The 23060-nt window shown below is 44.6% G+C and overlaps 1 protein-coding gene across 1 annotated transcript in view; it reads right to left on the reverse strand.

The window, feature by feature from the left end:
* Positions 1-3034: 3034 nt before the first annotated feature.
* LOC147662587 (tryptase-like) overlaps positions 3035-23060 on the reverse strand; it is a gene marked incomplete at its 5' end in the record, with an annotated part of 402238 nt that continues 382212 nt past the window's right edge. The window contains 2 exons of the mRNA XM_086951062.1: positions 3035-3165; positions 6380-6623. Coding sequence (XP_086807188.1) covers positions 3035-3165; positions 6380-6623 — 375 coding nt within the window. The remainder of the gene's footprint in view (positions 3166-6379; positions 6624-23060) is intronic.

Below are 23060 nucleotides of genomic sequence, written 5' to 3' on the forward strand. Positions count from 1 at the left end.
CAAAAGGGGTTTAGACGAGGAAGCCGCAGGCTGAAGCACCTCTGTCAGGAGGTTAGTCCTGACTACCACCGTAGGATGCTTGGGACCCAGGACCTTGGCTGCCCTCCTCACCACCACAGTATAGGAAGCTCCCTCCTCTGTAGCCATGGTAGGGGGAGAAAGCAGGACAGTGTCAGAGGAAGTGTCTGGATCACTGGCATCACCCAGGTCCAATATCTTGTCCGGTTCCTCAAGTTGGTCAGTGAAAGGGTCCAGCGGACCTGCCCAGGTTTCTTCTTCATCTTCTTGCCCAAAATGAACCCCAGGACTGAACCAGTCCCTTCTGGCGTCAAAATCAACATCGATCTGCGCTGGTCCAACTCCATGTCCACTTCAAGGATGAGGATGGGGTCGGCGCGGGCTGGGTGCACGGTCGACGCTGGAAGCGTCGTCGTCGGGAAAGGTCTAGTGAGATTGACCAGCGTCGATCCTGATCCAGGTCTGGATCCACAGGGGCCCTCCAGAACCGGGACAGGAGCCGCCGGCTTTGAAGTCCCTGGGCCCCTACTGACTCCTTGGGGCCCGAAGGTGTGCCGACAGAGCAAGGCTGCCAAAGTATGAGGTACAAGGCATCATAAAACTTCTGGATTTGGTTTGGAGACGCTCCGGCATTCTGGAATGGGAGAGAAGCATGGAGCAGTATCAGAAGTCAGCTCAAGAGATGGGGCCTTTGAGCGACGACACTCAGGATCCCGAGTCTGTTGACCAACAGGGAGAAACCAAAGAACACCTGTGCTTCTTTGACTTCTTTTTGTGCTTCCTTGACTTTTCCAAAGATCTCCCCGATGACTGGGAGTGGGAGGAGTGTGGGCTCTGCGAACATTCTCAAAACCTTCCCCTCAAACTAGAACGGGAGCAATGTGTAGCCAAGAGTCGGGTTTCCAGCAGTTTTCTGGACCACTCCTGCAAGGTCTTCGGGTTCATGGCCTGGTACTTTGAGTACGACTTAGAGCCATGGTCGGGATTCACACCCCAAAGGCATATGAGGTGCGGATCCATCCCGGACATCATCCGGCGGCAGGAACCCGCAGGGCTTTATGCCGGTCCTTCGGCGGGACATCCTCGACACACCAGGAATCTACGACTCGTAAAAGACGTTGACAAAAAGTCGAAAAAAGTTAGCCAAAAAGTGGCCAGAGGTAGCCCTCTCCAGATCTGCCCTAGGCCCTGCGTGGCAAAAGAAAGAGCTGATGTCAGGGCGCATGGGCAGCATCTATGTAGGTCCTGCAACGTCATCCCGGGGCCCACGATGCCGGACTCAGAGCTGACTGACGCCACTTAACGACACGCAGGAAAATTGCTGAAGAAATACATTTCTAGATCCAGACTGACGCCTGGGGGAAATTCTACGGTAAGGAATTTACAACTACCTGCCTCTTATCAGATCACCTGCACACTTCTACCAACCCACCATACATCTTTGCTCTGCCTCACTTGCACTCATTCCCTGCATCTGCCTAAGAACAACTGAAGGTTGCTCATTCTCCCACATTGCACCCCGGACATGGAACAACCTCCCACAACACATCAGAGTCTCTTCTTCACTTCCCAACAGGTGATTAGTGCATATGCAAATCAATATACCATAACATAACAGCTACAGCCAATGGAAGAGGCAGGACATGGAGCATAATTATGCTGCAGTTTGAACACTAAAAAACAAAACCTAGCTTTTTTTCTTCTGCTCTGTTCTTCCAGATGAAACATGATCAGCAGAAAGGCTATATTTATGGAAAGATGTTCATTTTTTGCTAGTTTTAGGTAATTATAGGAAACAAGAAATCTCTGTACATGTTTCTACACGTTCTGAGCTACAGTGACTTAAATTTGACTTTCCTTAAACTAATTCTACAATCTTTTTAATTTCAAATATCTTTGTTGTTTTTTTTTTTAAAACATAGAACATAAAAAGTATAAACATCAGCGCATATTCGTACCGGATGCAGCAACATTGGCTATGTTATCGGTAGAACAGTTATACAGTCTATGGGCATGGCTGCTCCCCCTATCCACTGTTGATTTTAAGAGGAAAGGAAAAGGAAAGAAAAAGAGATAAGGTAGGAAAGAACTGAGCTAGCATACAGAAGTTTACTTTCTACTCGACAGAGTCTTTGACCCTGTGGAGGTGTGGTGTAGAGCCACTTGTTAGATTTGTTAATGTTTATTCATGGCGGGTCGTGTGGGTCTAAGAGCTTGTCCAAGGACGCCCACATCCCCCTGTTGGGATTTCTCCATGGTGAGTCACGGAGGGCAGTGTTGTCAGCGCCACAAAGGTACATCACCCAGTTAAGCCAGCCCTTGAAAGTTGCCTTGGAGGTGTCGTTCCAGTTGGTGAGTACTATTTTGACTGCCGCTGTTAGTAGGAGATCCAGCAGGTCTCTGTCTTGCTGTGAGTGGATCTCGGTTGTCATGAATGCAGTGGCGAGAGTAGCAAAGTCCGCTTTTAGTGTGCATCCTAATGTTTTATAACAATTATCTTTCTGCTTTTTGGTGTGTTTATTTTGCACTAGAAATTATATTTTTAAGCTCTGCAAATATCCTCTCTCTTTCATATGAAAAAGCAACACACCAAGGATTTAAGTTGATTGTGGGAAGGGTGATGATGTAACCATATATTATGACGATAATTACCATCTGACACTTATCATAAGGCTATTGGAAGTCACCTCGGAGTTCCTTGAACTTATAAAGAACTCTGCCTTTAGCTGTATTTTTAGGTCTTGCCTACTCAGCGCACATGCGCTACATAGGAAAAAAGACCTTTTACAATCGATTTCGTTTTGCTACCAAAAAAACGTGCACGCATTACATTGCTTTGAATGGCAATGCGTGCACGTTTGGCAATTCCCTTGTGGGAGCGAGCTTTCACAGATGAAAGCTCGCTTCCGCAAGGAAAGCGCAGCCCCCCTCCTCTCTCTCCTCCCCCTGCAGTGCGCTTGTTTTTGCAGTGATAGCGTTTTTCAGAAGGAGTGCTGCGTTTTATATGGCTGCATGTTTACTCTGCCTCAAGGGGCTCCTCTGTAGCTAATGAAAGCTGCCGTGAGGACGCTGCAGGAAACATGCAATCGTACGATGTACCTTTCAGTGCTGGCACTTCAGTGAGGTGAGGTGAGGTGAGGCAGGAGCCTGGTGATTGAGGTGACACCAAACATTAAAGGGACAAACATTTGCATTTTCAATCTATGGAAACATGCCTCAGCAGTCTCTAGTCATCTTTTCACATTTCTGCCTCGCGTTCTTGTCTTTTTCCACCTCTTTTTACTGTGTTATTTTATTATCTGAAGCCGTCTCACTTGTCTGCTGAAAGGGAAGTAAAAATACAAAAACCACAGTTGATGGACAGAATGCAGAACAATGTCATACATTCACCCCAGTACAGAGATCTGGGCCTAAATCCATCGTTTTTTTGCACTCCACACCACCCCAGTTCGGACATGGCCAAATGCAAATCAGTCTGACCCTGTGCCTCATGGGAACAGTCCAGCCCAAACTGCCAAGCCATGCCTTCCCTGGGCCGGAAACAAGCTTCCGAGGACCGGTTTCTGGCATTCCAGCTGTCTTCAGCCCGGCTTGCTTGAATCCAGTGGTGTGGAGTGCATGGGACTCACGTCTGAGCATACCCATCCCACTCGGGGTGACAAATGCAAAAACCACAGTTGATGGACAGAATGCAGAACAATGTCATACATTCACCCCAGTACAGAGATCTGGGCCTAAATCCATCGTTTTTTTGCACTCCACACCACCCCAGTTCAGACATGGCCATATGCAAATCAGTCTGACTCTGTGCCTCATGGGAACAGTCCAGCCCGAACTGCCAAGCCATGCCTTCCCTGGACCGGAAACAAGCTTCCAAGGACCCGTTTCTGGCATTCCAGCGCCAGCCGTCTTCAGCCCGGCTTGCTTGAATCCAGTGGTGTGGAGAGCATGGGACTCACGTCTGAGCATACCCATCCCACTCGGGTTGACAAATGCAAAAACCACAGTTGATGAACAGAATGCAGAACAATGTCATACAGGTTTATTGTAGACTGTAGATACGTGTTCCCTGCTGTTACAATGCTGTTGGAAGTTGAGTAGAAACTATTTCAAAAGGAGTGCGCTGATATTTAGTCCCTGTCGTGTTTGGGAGTCATTTGACCATAATTCTGTCTTCTTTTCAGTTTGATTTTTCTTTTGTGGAAACCTACTCTAGTCGGGAAGTAAAGCTGTGTCCAAGCACGCAGGGTGTTCGCAGCAGAGATTATGAAGGAGGAAACAAGGATTTACATGCACCTTCCTCAGAAGCAGTATTCCCTTGGAACGTGGACGGAGATCTAATGGAAGTGGCATCCGAGGTTGTTTATGTTAGGTGAGCATTTCAATATTGTTCCTTCTTCATTTCGGTCAGTTTTTTCCAACCAACATCTACAAGTCTTATCCGATTTAAGAGAGCTTAAGAATGCATTTAAAGTCTCTTTAACTGTGAATCCAAAGATGCCATATGCCACTTTTATTTTTCAATAAAATCTTTAAATCACAAAAAAAAAAAAAAAAAAAAAAAGAACTTGTTTGAGTGGGGGCTCTCGAAATTTGGTTGTCAGGGTTCGCAGCTTGAATATATGTCTGCACCGAGGTGTGAGGTACTCAATAGCTCAACCCGGTGTGTGAGCTTGGCAGTTCGCTCCCTTAGGAGAAGGGGAGACCTTAGACCAGTGTTTCCTAAACTGCGGGTCGTGACCCACTGGTAGGGTGGAAGCCGATTTGTAGTGGGTCACAAAAGTCCAAGCAATAAATAAAAATAAATATACACTTTAAATTATGCATTTATGTTGCCTCATGTACTGTGCTTCAAAGACAGAGGTCAAATGTGGGGCTATGTCTTCTGATAAACTGCAGCTTATTTATTTATTTCTTTTTAACTTCGGACTGGTATTTACAAACTCCTCTCACTTTGCAGACAGAGGAATAAAAGTCAAGTGAATTATGTGATAACCTTGCTGGGGTACATGAAGTGTGAAATGAAAGGCTGCAGGATGTACATTTTTCGTAGCACACAACAAAACAAATTGTGCACATTTCGTAGTTGGGAAAGCAAAAATGAGCACCTATTTTTGTAATTCTGAAATGTGTTGTAAACAAAGATTTTCATAAGATCAGAACAAATAAAAACACTTTGCTTAGTGATGCACAAACAATATTGACTGAAAACAGATTTCAACACTTTATTATTTGCAAGAAATATGGTTTTATTAGTAAAACTGTATGTTTGTGCAAATATAGACAACAGGTCCATGGAAAATGTGCTGTCTGTAAATGACAATGTGCTGCTACACAATGCTTTAATTGCATTAAAAAAATTGCCCACCTCGTCCATTAAAGGTAGGTGTGTCACAAAGGTTTGTCATACAAAAAAGTGGATTGTGGTTCTCAAAAGTCTGGGAAGCACTGCCTTAGAGTAGACCCAGAGTGGCAAGCCTACATGTGCAAGGCATCGCTGCTCCAGTGCCGTAATGCAAAATGATAATGGGCCCCTAAGTTTCCCATATCTCACAGATATACATTGGCCTTGTGGTGAATGGGGGCCCCCTCAAGGGTTGGGTGCCCCCAGCGCTGCAGGGGCCTGCGTTACGTCTGTGCGCTGCTCACTTGTAATAAGTTATGACAAATGATAAGTGGCATACTTTTCTTATTACTTTTGCTTTCTGACTCCAGAATGCCTGTAGTAAGAAACTAATCTAAGCACCTTAACATAGAGATTACTCTGTCTCACTTACTTGTTAAGTTGCATCACAAACTGCATCCCAAATGAGATCTAACATTCCATATGTGTAAACACAGAAAGAGAACTTTCATTTTTTTCCTACTTCATAATTTTCTACAGAACTGTGTTCAAAGCAGGTAACCATGCTTCCTCTAGGGCTAATTTTCATGGATTACAATGCAAATATTCCTAGTATGAGTAGTACCATATATAATATGATTCTGAACCAAATACTACTTTCACTTAGCTGTGTTCAATCTAATGTCTCACCGTAAGAGAGTCTTAGCCAAACAGAAGAAATGTTATGAGGGGCTGCTGGTCACGACGGGCCTGAGACTGACTTAGTATGGAAGATGCAGAAGCAAACAAACATTGGCATAGCCAATAGGTCTCGCCTTTGGGACCTTATAAGTATTTCGCCATGCAACAGTTAATGTTGCACCAAGGATATTGTGCTGCATAACTAAATACTTATAAGGTCCCAAAAGCGAGACCTTTTGGCTATGCCAATGCTTGTTGTGCATGGCTACGGAACTCCTCAATGACTTGCGAAAACATTACAATGAACAGCAGGGTTTACTTTATCCCATATATTACCTGCTTGTGGGCTTGCTTCATATTTTGTACAGTTCCCATCATCTGTACTGTTTGAAAGTGGAATTGTTTGATTGGCAAAAGCAGCTCCGGATATCTTCTCCTGAATCCAGTCTGCATAAGCTGATACCGCAGTGAACATCGGTGGAGCATTGGGAACGTTACAGGCCTTTAACAACGGAGAATGAACGCCTGCCAGGAACCATGTTCCATTCTCTTTGCAGACCAGAGGAGCTCCTTTGTCAATCTGGGCGAAATCATAGAAAGGAAAACAAATAGTTCATGATTTCATTATATTATATTACTGAAAATGTGATATTATTCATTCTGACAAATGGCATGCAAAATATACCAACTAAATTGAAAACTATCTACTTACAAATCTAGGGCCTCATTTATGAAAAGTGACACATCGCTGCGTGAAAACAGCGATGCGTCACTTTTCACTGCGCCCTCCTTGCGACACCAATGATGCGTCATATTTACAGTATGACGCATCATGGCGCAAGGAGTTACAGATACGTCAGTATTTCTGACGTATCTGTATGGCGCAAAAGTGACGCATTGCTGGAGTGTGTCACAAAAGTGACGCAACTCCTGCAATGTATCCTTTCATATGGGGCAAGCCCCATGTGAAAGGGCCTGCGTCAGTCTTACGCCTGCTGTGAGGCAGGCGTAAGAATTTGACGCATTTGTGTCCTAGAAGTGGCGCAGTGAAATCTCATAGATTTCACTGCGTCACTTCTACGATCCTCACTTGCGTCAATACGCCCCCCTTGCATACATTATACATGGCGCAGGTATAATGTGGCGCAGGGGTTTACAAAGTGACGCATCTACCTAGATGCGTCACTTTGCAAATATGGCGCAACAAGGCGCATTTTTTACGCCACTGGTGCGTCACAAAAAGGGACGCACCAGCGGCGTAAAAGTGACGCAGAGACTCATAAATGAAGCCCCTAATGTTTCCATTACCTTTCCTTCACACTTGAAGCCTTTCCATATGGGGTTATCTTTTACTTCCTTTTTTTCTATTCACAAAAATATTTTATTGGCGTCTGCAAACAGTGACTTCTTTTATAAGTGCCTATTGTACGGACTCCAAGGTCTCCTGATGAAAATGAATTAGCTTCTTTGCTCTTTTAGTGGATATCAACAAATACATGTGTATTTTCACTTCTAACATTAGGCTAAGCTATGTACAGCTGCTCATGGAGAAGCAAGTTGTTTCAAAGTTATTTTGCAATTAATCCTTGTCTTGATTTTGAGCATAAAGTCTACTGATTAATGCTCAATAGAATGTGAAAATGTACAAACCTTTCCGCTGCAACATTTGCTGGCACCATACATGTCGGCCTTGACAGTAGAAGTGAAGAGATATTTTATTTGGCAGTCTAAAAGAACCACTAAATATGTGAAACCATTGGAACTGAATTAGAGTTTGGCAGGGGTGGGTAAGCCACCAAAAGGCAGCAGATGCCCTGTCTGCCCTTTTCAGAGTGTTTATGGTTCAAATCATTTTATTCAAATTTTCAAAGTTAATGCCAAGTTTAGCTGTCCATGAGCGACGCAGCGCTCGATGTAAGTGATTTCTGACGTTGGCCTGCAAAATAATATAACAAATCTCAACATATAACCCCCCACCCCCACTTGTATTCCATGTAAGACAATCAGTCGTCGAGAAAAAATCCTGGTACTTTCGCACGTGACTATGGCCGGGACTAAGGGGGCAGGCTCCGTCAGGCGCTGTATGCGCGAATATTTCGGTCAAGTGAGCTCCTGTTATTCTTTTGATAAAAGGGTCAAGAATGGGCTCTAAAGCTGTGCAAACGGCGTAGTCTGATTTGTAAGTGAAAATGTGATCTTTTCCATCCCCAGAATGGTAAGCTCTAAAGGATCTTTATTTTCACGTCTACTTGCAATCCCGTCCCTACATCTTACTGCCTCCTTGACTCCTCCTGTTCCGCCTCCCCTATTCTCCTCCACCGGTCCTAGTGCCCGACACATCATACACCATTACATCTCCTCCCTTTTTAAACAACTTGAAACGTTTCAACAGTGTCTGTTCATATCTGGAGAGACATCAAAAATAAACAACATAGTTACAGTTCTTCAATGAGGCGAACAAATGAGTCTCCTGCTCCCCTCCACCAGGGGAGATAGAGGATCGATGTTCAAGTCTTATCTCAGGTGCTTCCCCTTTCGAGGTGCTGTCAGGCACAGCCAACGCTTCTCTAACAGTGGGCGTGCATTTCTGGAAATGCGACACATTTCTTGTGATTCCCTTGTCCTCTGATGTAGCTGTGATCATAGTCCCTTTTTGTTTCATCACCAACAGGGGGCAATCATGATACCGACAGTCAGTTTTCTTTTGTGGTTCTTGCCGTACCAGTACCCAATCCCTTTCCTGAATGGATGATTGTGTAGCTTTCCTCCGGCTGTCTGTGTATTCCTCCATCTTCTCCTTTTTCAGTCTGTCTCTTGCTGCTAATTCTTCGTGATCAGAGACTTGGTGAGTACCACTAGCTATGTCTTCCCAGGCTGGTATTCTTATGCGCACTGTGCAACCCTACATTAGAGTTGCGGGGCATCTGTCTGTGGTAGTATGCGGTGTGGTTCTATATGCCCGCAACACCTCATTTAAAGCCACTTGAATGTCGCACTTTGAAAGTTCTGCTTGCTGGATGTTTTTTTTTCAAGAAAGCCATAAATCTTTCTACCATTCTATTGGCCTGTGGCCGGGGGTGATCTTCCGTTGTCTGAAATTTAAGTGGTTGGCAAATGCAGCACAGTCTTGTCCATTGAATGGTAGTCCATTGTCTGTTTTCACTACCTTCGGTATGCCCCATGCTGCAAACACTTCATCCAGCACAGGTATCGTGGTAACAGCTTTGGTTGACAATGTGATGTGCGCAATCGGGAAGCATGAGTATTCATCTATTACGACCAGGTTGTACTTGCCAGATTGTAGCGGGCCAAAGAAGTCTACTGCAACATGTTGCCACACGCCGTCCGGAAATTCTGACATTTGTAGGGGCGCGCGTGGCTCCTCTCGACTGACTACCTGACACTGTGGGCAGTCTTTCAGTGTGAGTTCAACCATTTGATCGAGCGTAGGGAACCAGACCCACTCGTGCAGCGCTCTCTTCATAGCTACAATGCCCCTGTGCCCTTCATGTGCTAGGTTAATGACTCCTTGGCGCAACTGTTTCGGGATGATTATTTGTTTGTCTCTTAGCAGAAGGCCATCTGAGGTAATGGAGAGTTCATCCTTCACATTTCTGTTAGAAGACAATTCATGACTGTCCGTTTGTTTGCTCTGTCCGGAGTCCTCCAGATGTCTCCAGCTGTTTGTTTGGATGCGATGTTTCACATCTTGTAACATGACGTATTCATTGGTGGCATCAAGGATGGCTTCCAAAGGCACTGCTGGTGTTTTGGCTTGAGCCACATTTGGACGTTGGCTTAGGATGCCTCAAAACATCGTCGGCTGGATTTGCAGCTTTTACCGGCTTGTTGACGATAGTATAAGTATATTCTTGAAGACGGATGACCCAAAGCTCTATTCTGGGTGGTATTTTGGCTCGGGCATTTCTGAAAAACATTAGCAGGGCCTGATGGTCCGTGATAAGCGTAAAATGTTTTCCATATATGAAAATGTGAAAATGTTTGCAGGCCCAATCTACTGCTAGGCTTTCCTTTTCGGGCTGGGAGTACGTTCTCTCTGTGTCTGTTAGGCTCCGGCTGGCGTAGATCGTTGATCACCCTCTCAGTCACACTGAGCTAATATGGCTCCAAGTCCCACAGGACTCGCATCCACAGTGATTTCAGTATTTTACCGCGGGTTGAAATAGGGCAGATTGTTGGCAGACTCAACAGAAGCTTTGATTGAGTGGAAGGCTTGATCACGTCTTGTGGTCCAATGAAAAGTGTGGCCTTGTTTGGTCAGCTTTCTCAGAGGATAACTGATAGTGGCCTTGTCCTTTATATAATGTGCACAGTATCTGGCCATGCCTAGAATCGAAGGCACATCCCCAGCGTCTCAAAGTCTCGGGTATCATTCAACGCTGCAATCTTTTCGGGATCAGGTCTCATGCCCGCACCTGAGAAAATGTGTCCAAAGAACTTTATTGTGGATTTGTGAAATTCACATTTGTCTTTATTTAATGTTAGGTTGGCATTTAACAGAGCATGACAAACCCTATCCAGTGCCTTGTCGTGTTCTTGTGTCATCGCTCTATACACGAGAATGTCATCACTGTGTTAGAGTGTTGGGAAAGTGATGAATTACTCTTCTGATTGCCTCCAAAAAGATCTCAGCTGCAGAGGAGACACCAAAACTGAGCATTTTGTATCTGAACAGGCCTTGGTGAGCCGAGAATGTGGTGATGTATCTCAATTTTTCTTGGAGTTCAAGCTGGTGATAGCCCTTGTTGAGATCTAGTTTGGAAAATATTTGTGCCCCATTGAGTGACTCAATCATGTCACTGATATGAGGTCTTGGGTGTCTCTCTCTCTCTCATTGACGGTAATGGCAGTATTGGGTGCTCTCATCTCAACACAGAGACACACTTTGCCAGATGTGCCCTTTTTCAGTACTAAAATCATTGGAGAGACCCAAGGAGTGGGTCCCGATGTTCTCTCAATTATGTCAGCCCGGAGAAGATCCTGTAGTTCCTACTCTACGGACTGTTGAAGGTGAAACAGAATTTTTCTGTGGTGTTGCGCCATGGGTGTCACCCGTTCATTTATGTACAATCAAACTTAACAGTGGGTCAATTTCCTGAGTCCTGTGAACAGTTTTGGAAACTTGTGAACTATATCAGGTTCGCCATCAACTTGGTACTGTATTTCTACTAATTTAAGTTGTTCCGCCGTGGGCAAGCTGAGAAGATAATCCGCTTCATGACCGTCAATGACATGAATGCGAGCTGGAATCGTCCTTTTTTTGTAAGAAAGATTAGTCTGAAATTGTCCTAGATATGGGAGGGGTTCCTTGGACATCCATGTGTATAATCGCCCGGCAGCTTTGTGCAGCGGTTGTGGATTCATTTTATTGTATTCTGCAACTGAAATGTAGTTGAGCGATGCCCCACTGTCCAGTACAAACATGGCCACATGTGTGTCGATTTGAAGATGGAGCCGTGGGTATTTCTTCAACCTGTCGGGATACGCGACCATGCAGACGTATTCATCACTATCTTGTGATACTGGTTACAGTGACCTTGATTCTCGAGATTGTGATCGTCTCGATTCGTAGTTGCCATGAGAACCAATGCTAGATTTTGAGGATTCAATGGAGGGATCTCTGCGGTTCCAGACTGCCTTGGCATGCCTTGGCATGACGGTGAGTGTTGACTTGTCTTGATTGTCTGCGAGTGTCTCAGTGCGTGTCTTTGCTACGTACTCTGCAAACGTTCTCAAAGTGATTGTCCCTGCCACACTTCCGACATCTTTGGCCTAGTGAAGGGCAAGTCTCAGTGTGCAGAAAATCATAGCCACATCGATAGCATGTAAGTTGGCGCTCTGGGCTTTTGTCAGTCCGACTGTGACTTCGACGACAAGGGCTTGTCTGGTGTGAATGAACTTTGGATCTCGAGCACCACTGCTTTGTTGCGAGATTGGAGCCAAATTGCCTGTTCTCATTTTTCACCTCTTCCAGCTTCTATTCGCTTCACATGTTCTTCCGCCTGATCATGTAATCATTTCTTCAATCTCATCCAGGGAGTAACTTTTCTGTAGCAGATGTCTTCGCAACGACTGACATCCTTCTATGATTTGCGGGCGAAGAGCATCTTCCGTTGTGAAGGAGTCAAACTCACAGTACCATGCTAAGCGTCTGAGAAGCGTGATGTATGTTCCCATGGGTTCATCTTTTTCTTGAGATGCCAAATTAAATGTGTATCGTTAGTAATCAATGTTCCTTTTGTCAAGACATTTCCTGTTCAGAGCGTCCCGCACGTCGACGTATGATGACGCAACATCGGCCCGAAGTTCCTTGATAATCTGACCCATTTCCTTCCCAATGAGATTGGGTTGTGCAATCAGTCACTGGTCCTCATTTGTTACATCTGAACCTTTCATAAAGTCCTCAAAATGCTCTAGCCATTCCTGCCAGCGAATGCCCATTCCTCCCCCAGATATGACTAGGGGTTCTGGCTGGCGTAGAAAAGGAACTCAGAGTATAGCAAGGTTGTGACCTTCTCTCTGAGACGTTGTTATAGGGGACTCCTGCCTCCTAGCACCGGCAGATGCGTGACGCCGTCTTAACGTTGGCGACTCAGACATGGCGTAAAGATATGCAATTTACTGTATGCCACTATGTAACAGAGGGTGTCTGAACACCGAAGAGCTTCCTAGCGACTGACACCTGGCGCAGATACGATAATGTTAACAATGGCAACACTTGGAGGTGAGTGGAGGAGCAGCTGCTATGGACCCAAGAAAGTAACAGTGGCAACAATTAGTATGTGCAAACACTGCCAACATCAATGGGCTTCAATGTGCTTGCAGTAGAGGGCCATTCCACCATTTTGTATGAGAAGCAATGTCCAGTAAGTCTAAAGTATGTAAGTCCTTTGATTTAACACTGAAAGTAGTTTTTGACAGTTGCCTGACTTGGCTGCCGTAAAATCCTCGCAGTGGATTGGATGGGACGCCTGACCCCAAAATGGCCACCAGGGAATTCTAGTTCCTCGCCAGAACACGAGTCAGGATCAGCAGTATTGGCAACGCCGGAGTAGGTCAGGGACTGGGACCTACTTGAAGCAGTCACCAGGTCACTGGGTCCAGAGATAAGGACCATATGCCTCCCAAAGACGTTCACAGTCAGCAGTACGGGGCACTTCACAGCCCGGACGCACAGCAGCAACACGTGCGACTGGGGTAGGCTCCCAGAGCGTGGCAGGCACAGCGGCAGAACACATGCGATCTGGTTGGGCTCCCGTATCCCGTATCGCGGCAGACACAGCAGCAGAAAGCACGAGGCACAGCAGGATGACGACCCGACAGGGGTGGGCTCCCAGGTCGCAGGACGTCTCAACAGCTCCGAGGCAGCGGGGCACTCGACAGGACACTCCTGAAGCAGGCACGTGGAACTAGGGTCTAGGGTTACCCTCGTCGCCAGCAGTAATGTCCTGACTTCAGCATAAATAAACCCCACACTAGGTAAGCTCTAAAGGATCTTTATTTTCACGTCTGCCTGCAATCCTGTCCCTACATCTTACTGCCTCCGTGACTCCTCCTGTTCCGCCTCCACCATTCTCCTCCCACTTATGACAAGTACTGTGCCGGTCCTAGTGCCCGACACATCATACAACATTACAGGCGCCTATGGCTAATCCTATTTGTCTCCCTCTTCTGGATGAAAATGGGAAGGTGAAGGGGTTGGGAAGCTCCAAAATTATATATTAGGAAATCTAGGGAGCTGCGTGTCTACGTGCAGGTCTATGTTGTTTAATATTTGAGTCCAATATTCTGACAATTTAGGACAATCCCACAAGATGTGAAGCAGCGTACCCTGTAAACCACAACCTCTCCAACAGTCTGGATTGTATTCCGGATTGTCCCTATGCAAGCGCACTGGGGTGAGCTACTACTACGTAACAACCTTGGTGGCTATTTCATGCTGTGTGACCCTCTCTATAATAAATCTCCCCATTCTTCTGGGGACAAATGTCAGCCAAGCTACGCCTCCCAGCGTTTCTGGCTAGCATTTGAGGAGGGTGTAATTGACTTGGTTATAAGCCATTTCTCATGAGGTGTTATTGGTCTCTGCATCCAGGGACAATTTGCGGGGCAAAGAAGCCAGTGACGCTGAATATGCTAAATTGCACCCTTGTCTTCTTCCTAGACTTTAGCGCAGATGGTCTTTTATTTACCAACTAAATGGTGGTTGAGAGAAGGAAACAATTCATAACCATACGTTCATATAACATACCTGAAAGGACCACAGACTCCGTCTTTAGAGTTTGTCAATCTTTTATAAGGCCGTGAATAATAAGATGTATACACATCGCAAAATCAACAGATATAGATACAGGAAAATCAATACAGAGCCGATTCTACGAATATAAGTTATTCTGCATAAAATAAATACAATAGTAAATTCCAAAATCATTATGCAGCTCAAGATGGAGGCAGAATCTAAATCTCTTTTCATTGGAAATAAAACAAATCTGTCCCTACACTATACTAAAAGGGGTGATTCTATCTAATTCCCTTTCCATCAGGTCCCAAAGGTGTCAGCACGTGTTGAATTCCTAAGAAGTACTCACGTCAAATGGTTTGAGGTGCTTAAGGCTAGGAGCTCGTTCTGAGATGCTCCTTTGTCTCCGAAAGCTAGCAGAAGTCTGGGGTCTCTGTCCCCGTGCATCATACAAAATAGGGTTCGATTGTTACTGCGTGATTCTAGTAAAAACAAATATTTCTATCTGGTGAGTTTTTATGATCTATTAATTAATTTTCTTTGTTCATCGAGTTGACTTTGGCTCCCAGGCAAGCCAGACACGAGAGGTGTCTTCCCTTCTTGCTTCCAACTGTCTTCAAAGCATTCCTTGTATCTTCTTTCAATCAGAAAATAACGAGTTGACATTCCAGCACCTGCAGTAGTATGAGAGCACTGCTATTTCTCGAGAAAACAACATTTAATTATTTATTTCTCGAGAGTCCAAGGAGGTACAAAAACAACTACAGTTTTTGGCCTAAGAACTCGGGCAACTTAAACCAAACACAATTACATTATGTGACTATAAGACTGTCCAGCGCTTTATATATGCCAGCATTATGATACATACATAATCATACTATAACATTCCACTATAATGAATGTTTAAATGATTCCTCTAAATACATGTTATGATCATAGAACACGGCAAACGATAGGAATGCATGTGAGTGCGTTTTAACCATGAGTATAGTGCACCCATACAATATAGAGCGCTGAAAGAGCTCTATCAGTTCCCCCCTCTTATAACTAATGTCATAACACCAATATTCTCTCACTCAGAATTTTCCCCTTGTAGAAAAGACCGACCTAAACAGAATATGTTGCTTGCTGTCCATGTCTAAATCTCTCTAACCCTCTCAGATGTTGGTAATGACTGTCCTGCTGTAGTTTCAGTTGCTGCTCTCTCTTTTTCAAAACATTTTCCTGGTGTTGAGCTTTTTGCCATGCACATGCTTTAATAGATCCCAGTGAATAATCATGCAAACGACAGTTATTATGATAGGTTTCAAGATGTAACCCATTATTCCCTGTCCCAAACTTCCAAACCAGCTTCCAATCTTTCCAAAACCCTTGCCAATTTGGTCCCAGAGTTCTTCAGCAGCCAAATTACGCAATTCTTGATGTATATCTGGGATATTACTAATATATTTCTTATATCCCGACTGTAGTCAGGAATATAAGTGCAGCACTGTTGGAATCTCAAAAGTTTACAGACTCCTCCAGCTTTTGCTACTAGGATGTCTAAAGATTTTGAAGAACCATAGCCCTTATTGAGACCATCTCACCAACAACTAATAACATGATTTGTGCTGTATTCACGGAGAGCTTATCTACTAACGTTGACAACTCTCTGATCATTACAGCATTTAAAACCACACCTAAACTTGGTATCATAGCTCAGAACACATCACCTATGATCTCTCGAACACTTACACAATGTTTCCCTCTGTGAGATATTTTCCCTTCTAAAGGCCATAAATCATCCACACTGAAAATTTTGAGAGATACGATAGCTAAATATCATGTCCCATACCAATTCTTGGGCAGTTTCACATAGGCATTCTTTCCACATACACAATACACATTGGGCTTTATGGTCAATTTATCCAATAGCGCTTTTCTTATGGATTCTACGTTCAGGAAAATGTGTTCACAATCACTCTCACCCACGAATATCTTGTCATAATACGTGGACGGATGTCTGATGCACAACTTTCTTTTCTGCTGGAAGTCTAAAGCTATGAGTCCTGAACTCCCCTTTGCCTTATGATCTAATTCTTCTTTGGTCCATGGCAGTACCTTATGCTTTGGATCTGGTCTAAATAAAGTTTGTATATGTTGATCTTCTAGCTGGTCTACAAACTTCTTTTCCCCGTCAGTTAACATGCAGGTTAAATTATGTCGGTGTGCATATGACGTATCTAAAGTGATGGTAGGTACAAAATACTTAGACATGCATTCTACCTCCTTATAATAATCATATTTGTTCAGGTATTTTAGAACTGGGACTTGAGAGAGTACCACATCATAATTTGAGAAGTAATACTCAAAGTGTGCCTTGCTATAAAACATACCTCACAACACGCTGCACATAATGCCATAAGTCAAGGGCAAGTGATGGTATTGAATGCCTTCCTCTACTGATGCTGGCAATTGCATACACACATAACTGTCTTTCGGTTCCATTGTGTCCACATATTCATATAACAAACAAGCATATGCATTCAGCGTGAAAACACCCTTTGACAGATTTATGTGTAATTTACGACTAGTTTCTTTGATAATTTCTTTATCTTTCATGGATGGACCTTCTTCTACATCTACATCTGAGACGGGTCTGGTAAGAGTAGTTTGTCCCCCACTCTTTTCAGCATCGTGAGACCCAACTAAATACATGACAATCACCACAGTTATGACAAGAAGCACTATCGCAATAAGGGTACCGATGATACATTTCTGTTTACGTCCTGGCGTTTACAAAGCCATATTTTCACTGCTAAAATTGAAGCACCAAGGGAGGCGTTTAAAGTCTCTTTTCTTCTTTACTTTGCTTTTATTCTGCAAGCTACAATGTCTTTATTTGACCTTGTCTCCCTCGTTGATTGCCGGATTCAGTTTATCAATACTAGGCATATTGTAGAGATGTAGTTAGCCAGATCCCTCAATTCTTCTCTCTCAGTAAAAGACCCTAATTTAAATCTTCTTCCACTTTGGGCTTGGTTATCTTCTTTCTAAAGCCTATTGCATTTTACAGTCACAGTTCAAGATTCATCTCTAATGAGGTTAGAGCCGAGTATGTTGAGAACCATTTGCAGGATTTCGGAATGAATTTCTCCCAATTCTAATGCAGTGAGCTGTCGACCAAATGAAGGGAAAACAACCTGGTTGAGGATCAAAAATCGCAACCCACTTGGCCTGTCAGGGTTCCGAAGTCTTCAACTCTGGGAACTAACAACTGAATATCAATCAATATCCCCTCCGTAGTTCACTGTTCCAGTTCCCAATCTCTTTTAATTCTTCGGGCTCTGCATCTGCAACCAGATATGTCCTCTCAGGAGATGCGTACTTTTGAGACGGCATTCTTTTTCGTCTGTTTTGATATGCCTCAACACAACGTGAAAAGATACACACCACCAGCAACACATATCTCAGCCTATTGCATCTTGGCATTTCAATAAAATCCAATTGTATCCTGTTGAAAGGAAGCCTGATCTTCCAATGTGACTCATTGTAACCTCAGTCATCTTCCCGACATTCATTTGCTGACACGTAACACACCTGTGACACAATTCTTCAGCATTCACACGAAAGCGTGGGTTAAACCACGTTTGCCTGAACATTCGCACCATAGCATCTTGTCCCAGATGAACTGCTCCATAAATTTGCCTTGCCATCAGGCTCAATAATCAGTTAGGAAGTACTGCTTTGTTGTCGGTTGACACCCAAATGCCATCATCTCTCTTTTCACAGCTGGCTCTAACCCATGAAGCAGCTTCTTCCTCTGAGACCTCATCCTGCAATCGCTTCACCTCATCCCAAGTATCAGCTACAGCTAGTATCATGCTGAGCTCGGTCTCTTCTGTGCTCTCTCCAGTATATTGTCCATTAAAAACACAAGCATGTGTAGCACAAAAATGAGCTACTTCATCAGCATAGTTGTTTCCCTTTGTGACAAAATGATCACCCCTCCTGTGGGCAGCACATTTCACAATTGCTATAGCTTTGGGGTTTTGCAGGGCATCCAATAATTGGCACACATATTCACCATTTCGGATCAGTGACCCTGAGGATGTTAAAAATCCCCTCTGAGACCACAACTGACCAAATCATGGACTACACCAAACCTGTATTGACTGTCCGCATACATCGTTACCCGGACTCCATTTGAAATAGTACAGGCACGTATCAATGCAATAATTTTGGCTACCTGAGCAGAGAATACTCTATTCAATCAGGCAGCTTCCACCACTCCCATGATGGTGCAGATGGCAAATGCTGCTCTCAGGTACCCTTCATTGTCTCTCAGACATGAAACATCAACAAAAAGGATCAAATCAGATTCAGGTAAAGGTTCATCAACAATGTCAGGTCGGGGTTTGGTAGATAGTTCAGTAACATCTAGACAGTCATGCTCTTCACAATTCTCATCTTCGTCCTCTTGCGGTAGAGGTAACAACGTAGCAGGGTTCAGAGTGGTACAACGGCTCAGTGTGACATTTTCGGATGCTGGAATAACTTGTTCATACTTGGTCAATCTGTTGTTCGTAAGATATTGTGTCTTAGTTCTTGTCATTAACAGTTCTACTGAATGTGACATGTAAACAATTAATGGGTGACCCATTACTATGCTTCACATCTTTCAATGCTGACACCAGTTGCAGCAATAAATTTTAGACATCCGTGCAAAGCAAAAGCTACTGGGTCTAACGTAGCTGAAAAGTGAGCCACTGGTCTACGGGCACCACCATGTGTCTGTACAAGGACCGCTAACGCACTTCCTTCTCACAGCAGAAGAGCGAAAACGCTTTGTTATAGTCTGCCATTCCAAGAGCTGGAGCACAACATATACTTCCTCGCAGCTCAGGGAAGGCTCTCAAGCATTCTTCATTCCATGGTTCTGGATCACTGATGTCCTTCCGAGTTAGTCTCAACAGTGGCTTTGCTTGCAAGGAAAAGTATGGGATCCACTGTCGATAATAGCCGACCATGCCCAAAAACACGCGGACTTCTTTTTGTGTTTTCAGAGTTCCCATTTGCAAGATCGCCTCTGTGCGATCTGGTGACACTCTTCGTTTTCCTTTCTCAATCAGATGTCCCAGATACTGAATTTCAGGTAAACAGTACAGCAATTTATTTGGGGACACCTTGTGTCCATTCTGTGCCAAATGGTTCAACAAAGCTTCTGTGTCTATCCTGCACACATCTTCAGTCTCTGAGGCAACCAAAAGGTCATCAATATACTGAACTAGGACTGATCTCTGAGGCATTACCAGTCCTTCAAGCTTCTTTTTCAGACACTGGCTAAAGATGGAGGGGCTTTCTGTATACCCCTGAGGGATTCTACACCATGTTAAGACACGGTCGCCCATCAAAAATGCAAACAAATATTATTTATCCTTTGTGTAATGGTGTGGAGAAAAATGTTTGACATAAATCTATGACGGTAAACCATTCTGCTTCACCTGGTATGTGGAATAGGATGACAGCCGGATTCTGTGCCACAGGACAATCAGGGAATCACAATTTAATTAATCCTGTGTAGGTCTTGCAATATTCTATACTTGCCACGAGGCTTCTGCAGTCCCATGATCAGTGAGTTGCAGGGACTTCCTCGTATCTCCTTCAGAATGCCTTGTGCAATCATAGACGCAATGACAGGGGGTTTTCCAGCCACAGTTTCTGATGACAATTTATATTGTAGTGTTCATGGAAACTCAGCATTTGGTCTCATCTGTACCTTAATAGGTTCCACCCCTCATATTAACCCTATTTCCTCACCTGTGAAATCCCACACTTTCGGATCACCTGAGTCTCTCAAGTCATGTGGCAATTCTGCTATTGTGAGAACCACAAACATCTCTGCACACATGCTCATATTAGCCATCTTGAAATCGGCTCCTGTCTGTCTTCTTTCTGACCCACTGTCCATTCTAGACGGATCAGCAGTAGCAGGCAGTGGAGTACTAAAATCCACTGGCACTTGGCCTAAACCTGTTCCAGCCGTTGTAAGACTCCCTTCAGACATTGTCTCCTCCCTTTCACCTGTATATGGTTGACGGTCACTCGGTCTTTCTCTTGGGTTATATATGGAGACCACCGGTCCCATTGTGACTGGCACGGACAGAACATCTAGTAACTGCATGTCAAGAGGACTGCTTAAGTGAGGCTGGTGGGAGACAGTGTGAGGCAGTGGAGTTCAAGGCAGTGAGTTCCCCTACCAGCCGTGCACCTGAGAAGCCAGATCGTGAATTGAATGCCACAAAAAGTGAGTGAGGCCCTCTTACCCTCCCTCACTGAAGCTAAGCAATACCTTGGGAGTGCATCAGACGGCGTTCAGCGATCTGGGGTGGAGAACCTGACCTTATGGGCCAGGCGGCCACGCCTAAGATCTCCGGGTACACCTGCTTTGGCAGACAGAGACACGTGACACTCTGTTAGGCGTAGAAAAGCAGATTTATTATCTGCAGCTAAGCACAGTTGTCCTGTAAGTACACCAATGGTAGGTTCTCAGGAGACTTCCACTTCATTCCGTGGCGCACAATCAATTATACTACACACGTTTACAGTGCCAACTTCCAAGACATACAAAACTGACAAATAGGAATAGTTTGAAAACAAGCTATCGAATGTCTAAAACACACCCTCCTTTCAGACCCTGTGTGCTCTCCTCCCCTCAAGTTAATCAACACTATTGCCCGTAATTCAATTTGCAGGTGGTAGAACATGTCTGAATGCTTCAAAAGACAGTCTATGTAACAAGAGAACACACGAAGAGAATGGCGAAGGCCAGTTAAACAAGATAAAGTCAAGAAGAATGGTGGGACCCAAACAGTGGAGTAAGACATGGATTAATCAGTCTAGACATGGATTTACAGACTCGGCAAAACCCTGACATCGGTTTCGTAAACATGGGCAGAAGTTACTCTTTAACGGGAAAGACACGTAGCAGCTGAAAAAGCAAAAACATCGCGTTCACCACATCCGCCCTGCTGCCTGAGTGAGGCAACACAAAATGGCGGTTAAACACAAAATGGCGGCCAGATACGAAGCGGAGCCGAAAAACACGTAACATCAGGGGGGGGGGGGGGACTCCCTCCTTCCTGCTTCTGTGCTGAAGGTGTTGTAGGAGACAAGGTCGGGCGGCCTGTTGCTGCAGGGGGAGGGTGGTAGTGGCCTCCCAGCAACGGTCACAAGCCCAGACAACAATAAGTGATGCACGCGAAATACAGTAGCGCAACTGATGATGGGCTGCTACACGGCCTGAGGAGGTGGGCAGGTGAGAGTGCTCACGGATGACTGATTTGGGCGAGGGCCCCCCTAACGAGACCCTGGTGGCAGGGATACTGGAGCTGCAACCACACACAAGCAGTTCCAGTTGAAGCAGCACATGTCCTGACTACAGTGAGAGAAACTCAATGAAGAAAATAGTGCTTACTGTGTAACAAGTGAAGTAAAAGGGTCAGTAACCATGGGAGGTTACAAATGAAGACATGGCGGTACTAATGAGGGACTAACAAGCCGATTACAGAATCAGAAGTCTGCATTTACGAAGGACAAAGACAGAAGCCAATGACAAATATGGGCGGAGAATGGGCGGGACTTCTATTCCATACTCCAGGACAGCAAGTTTCTCAGAGAAGAACATGCGTGCTGACTCTAGGCTCGACCTAAAAATCAGACCCACTACGATTAGAGCTGAGGGGTGCTAAAGGGCTGCAAGCTTCTTTTTTAGACATCACTTCTGCTGAGTTCACTGCACGTGCTAAATATTTTAGGACCTCCACACTGTATTTGTTTAGCGCTTGAAAAGAAATTGCTACTAAGTATTACCTTTTCCTGCGCAAATAGAAACAGGATGAGATAAACATTCTTGCGCCCAGAAATGTAGTATCTTGGCACCGTGAGCTGCCCTGAGCGGAAATGCTGAGTACATTTCAAGAAGGTCTGGGACTCCTCCATTTCAGGGATATTCAAGCGCTAAAGAGCATGTTAAATTACAGTTTGCCCAGTTGAGAGACTCCACCGAGTTCCAGGAGACCAGTGCAACCTACCAGAAAAAGGTCATCACGCATCTCTGAAAAAAGCGCAAACGTCTGTCTGCACATACATTTAATGAGTGGACACGGAAAATGATTTCAGTTTTGAATTTGAAGCATTGTGTAAAAAAAAAGAGAGAGAGAGAGGACGGGCAAACAGCAAGGAGATCCCTTCACAGGGGCATGAGGGGCTGTGCTGCTTCTCGGAGAGTGGGGCAGAGCAGAAAGTTTTTGCTCAACTAACCATAGATCTTGATGCTCTTCTCTCGATTCCTTTGTTTTTCTGTTAAAAGAAATCAGATTTTGCAAACTCCTGGGGTCAAAACAGCAGAAGTGAATCACCCTTACTCTTCCATGTGCCACAGTTTTAAGCAGCCCCTAAAAAAACTCAGGAATTAGCAACCATTCTTATAAGAAAAAAAAGCTTAGGAGAGAGCGTGTTCTGCCTGTAACAAAGGCAGTACAAAGTTATGTGAGAACATAGTGCTTGGAGGCTATAATTAAAGCCTACCGAGCAACAACACACGTAACAGGGGGTGTCACCATGGGAGGTTAAAAAATTAGATAAGGCAGTACTAAGGAGTGACTACTAAGCATTTTGACCAATGAACAGCCACAGTTTACAGTGAAGAATGACACAAGACAATGAAAAATATAGGTAGAGAGTGGGCGGAACTTCAAGTCCCTAACTCAATACTGC

The sequence above is a fragment of the Lissotriton vulgaris genome, unplaced genomic scaffold (assembly GCF_964263255.1).
Source record: "Lissotriton vulgaris unplaced genomic scaffold, aLisVul1.2 SCAFFOLD_2040, whole genome shotgun sequence".
Classification (NCBI taxonomy): domain Eukaryota; kingdom Metazoa; phylum Chordata; class Amphibia; order Caudata; family Salamandridae; genus Lissotriton; species Lissotriton vulgaris.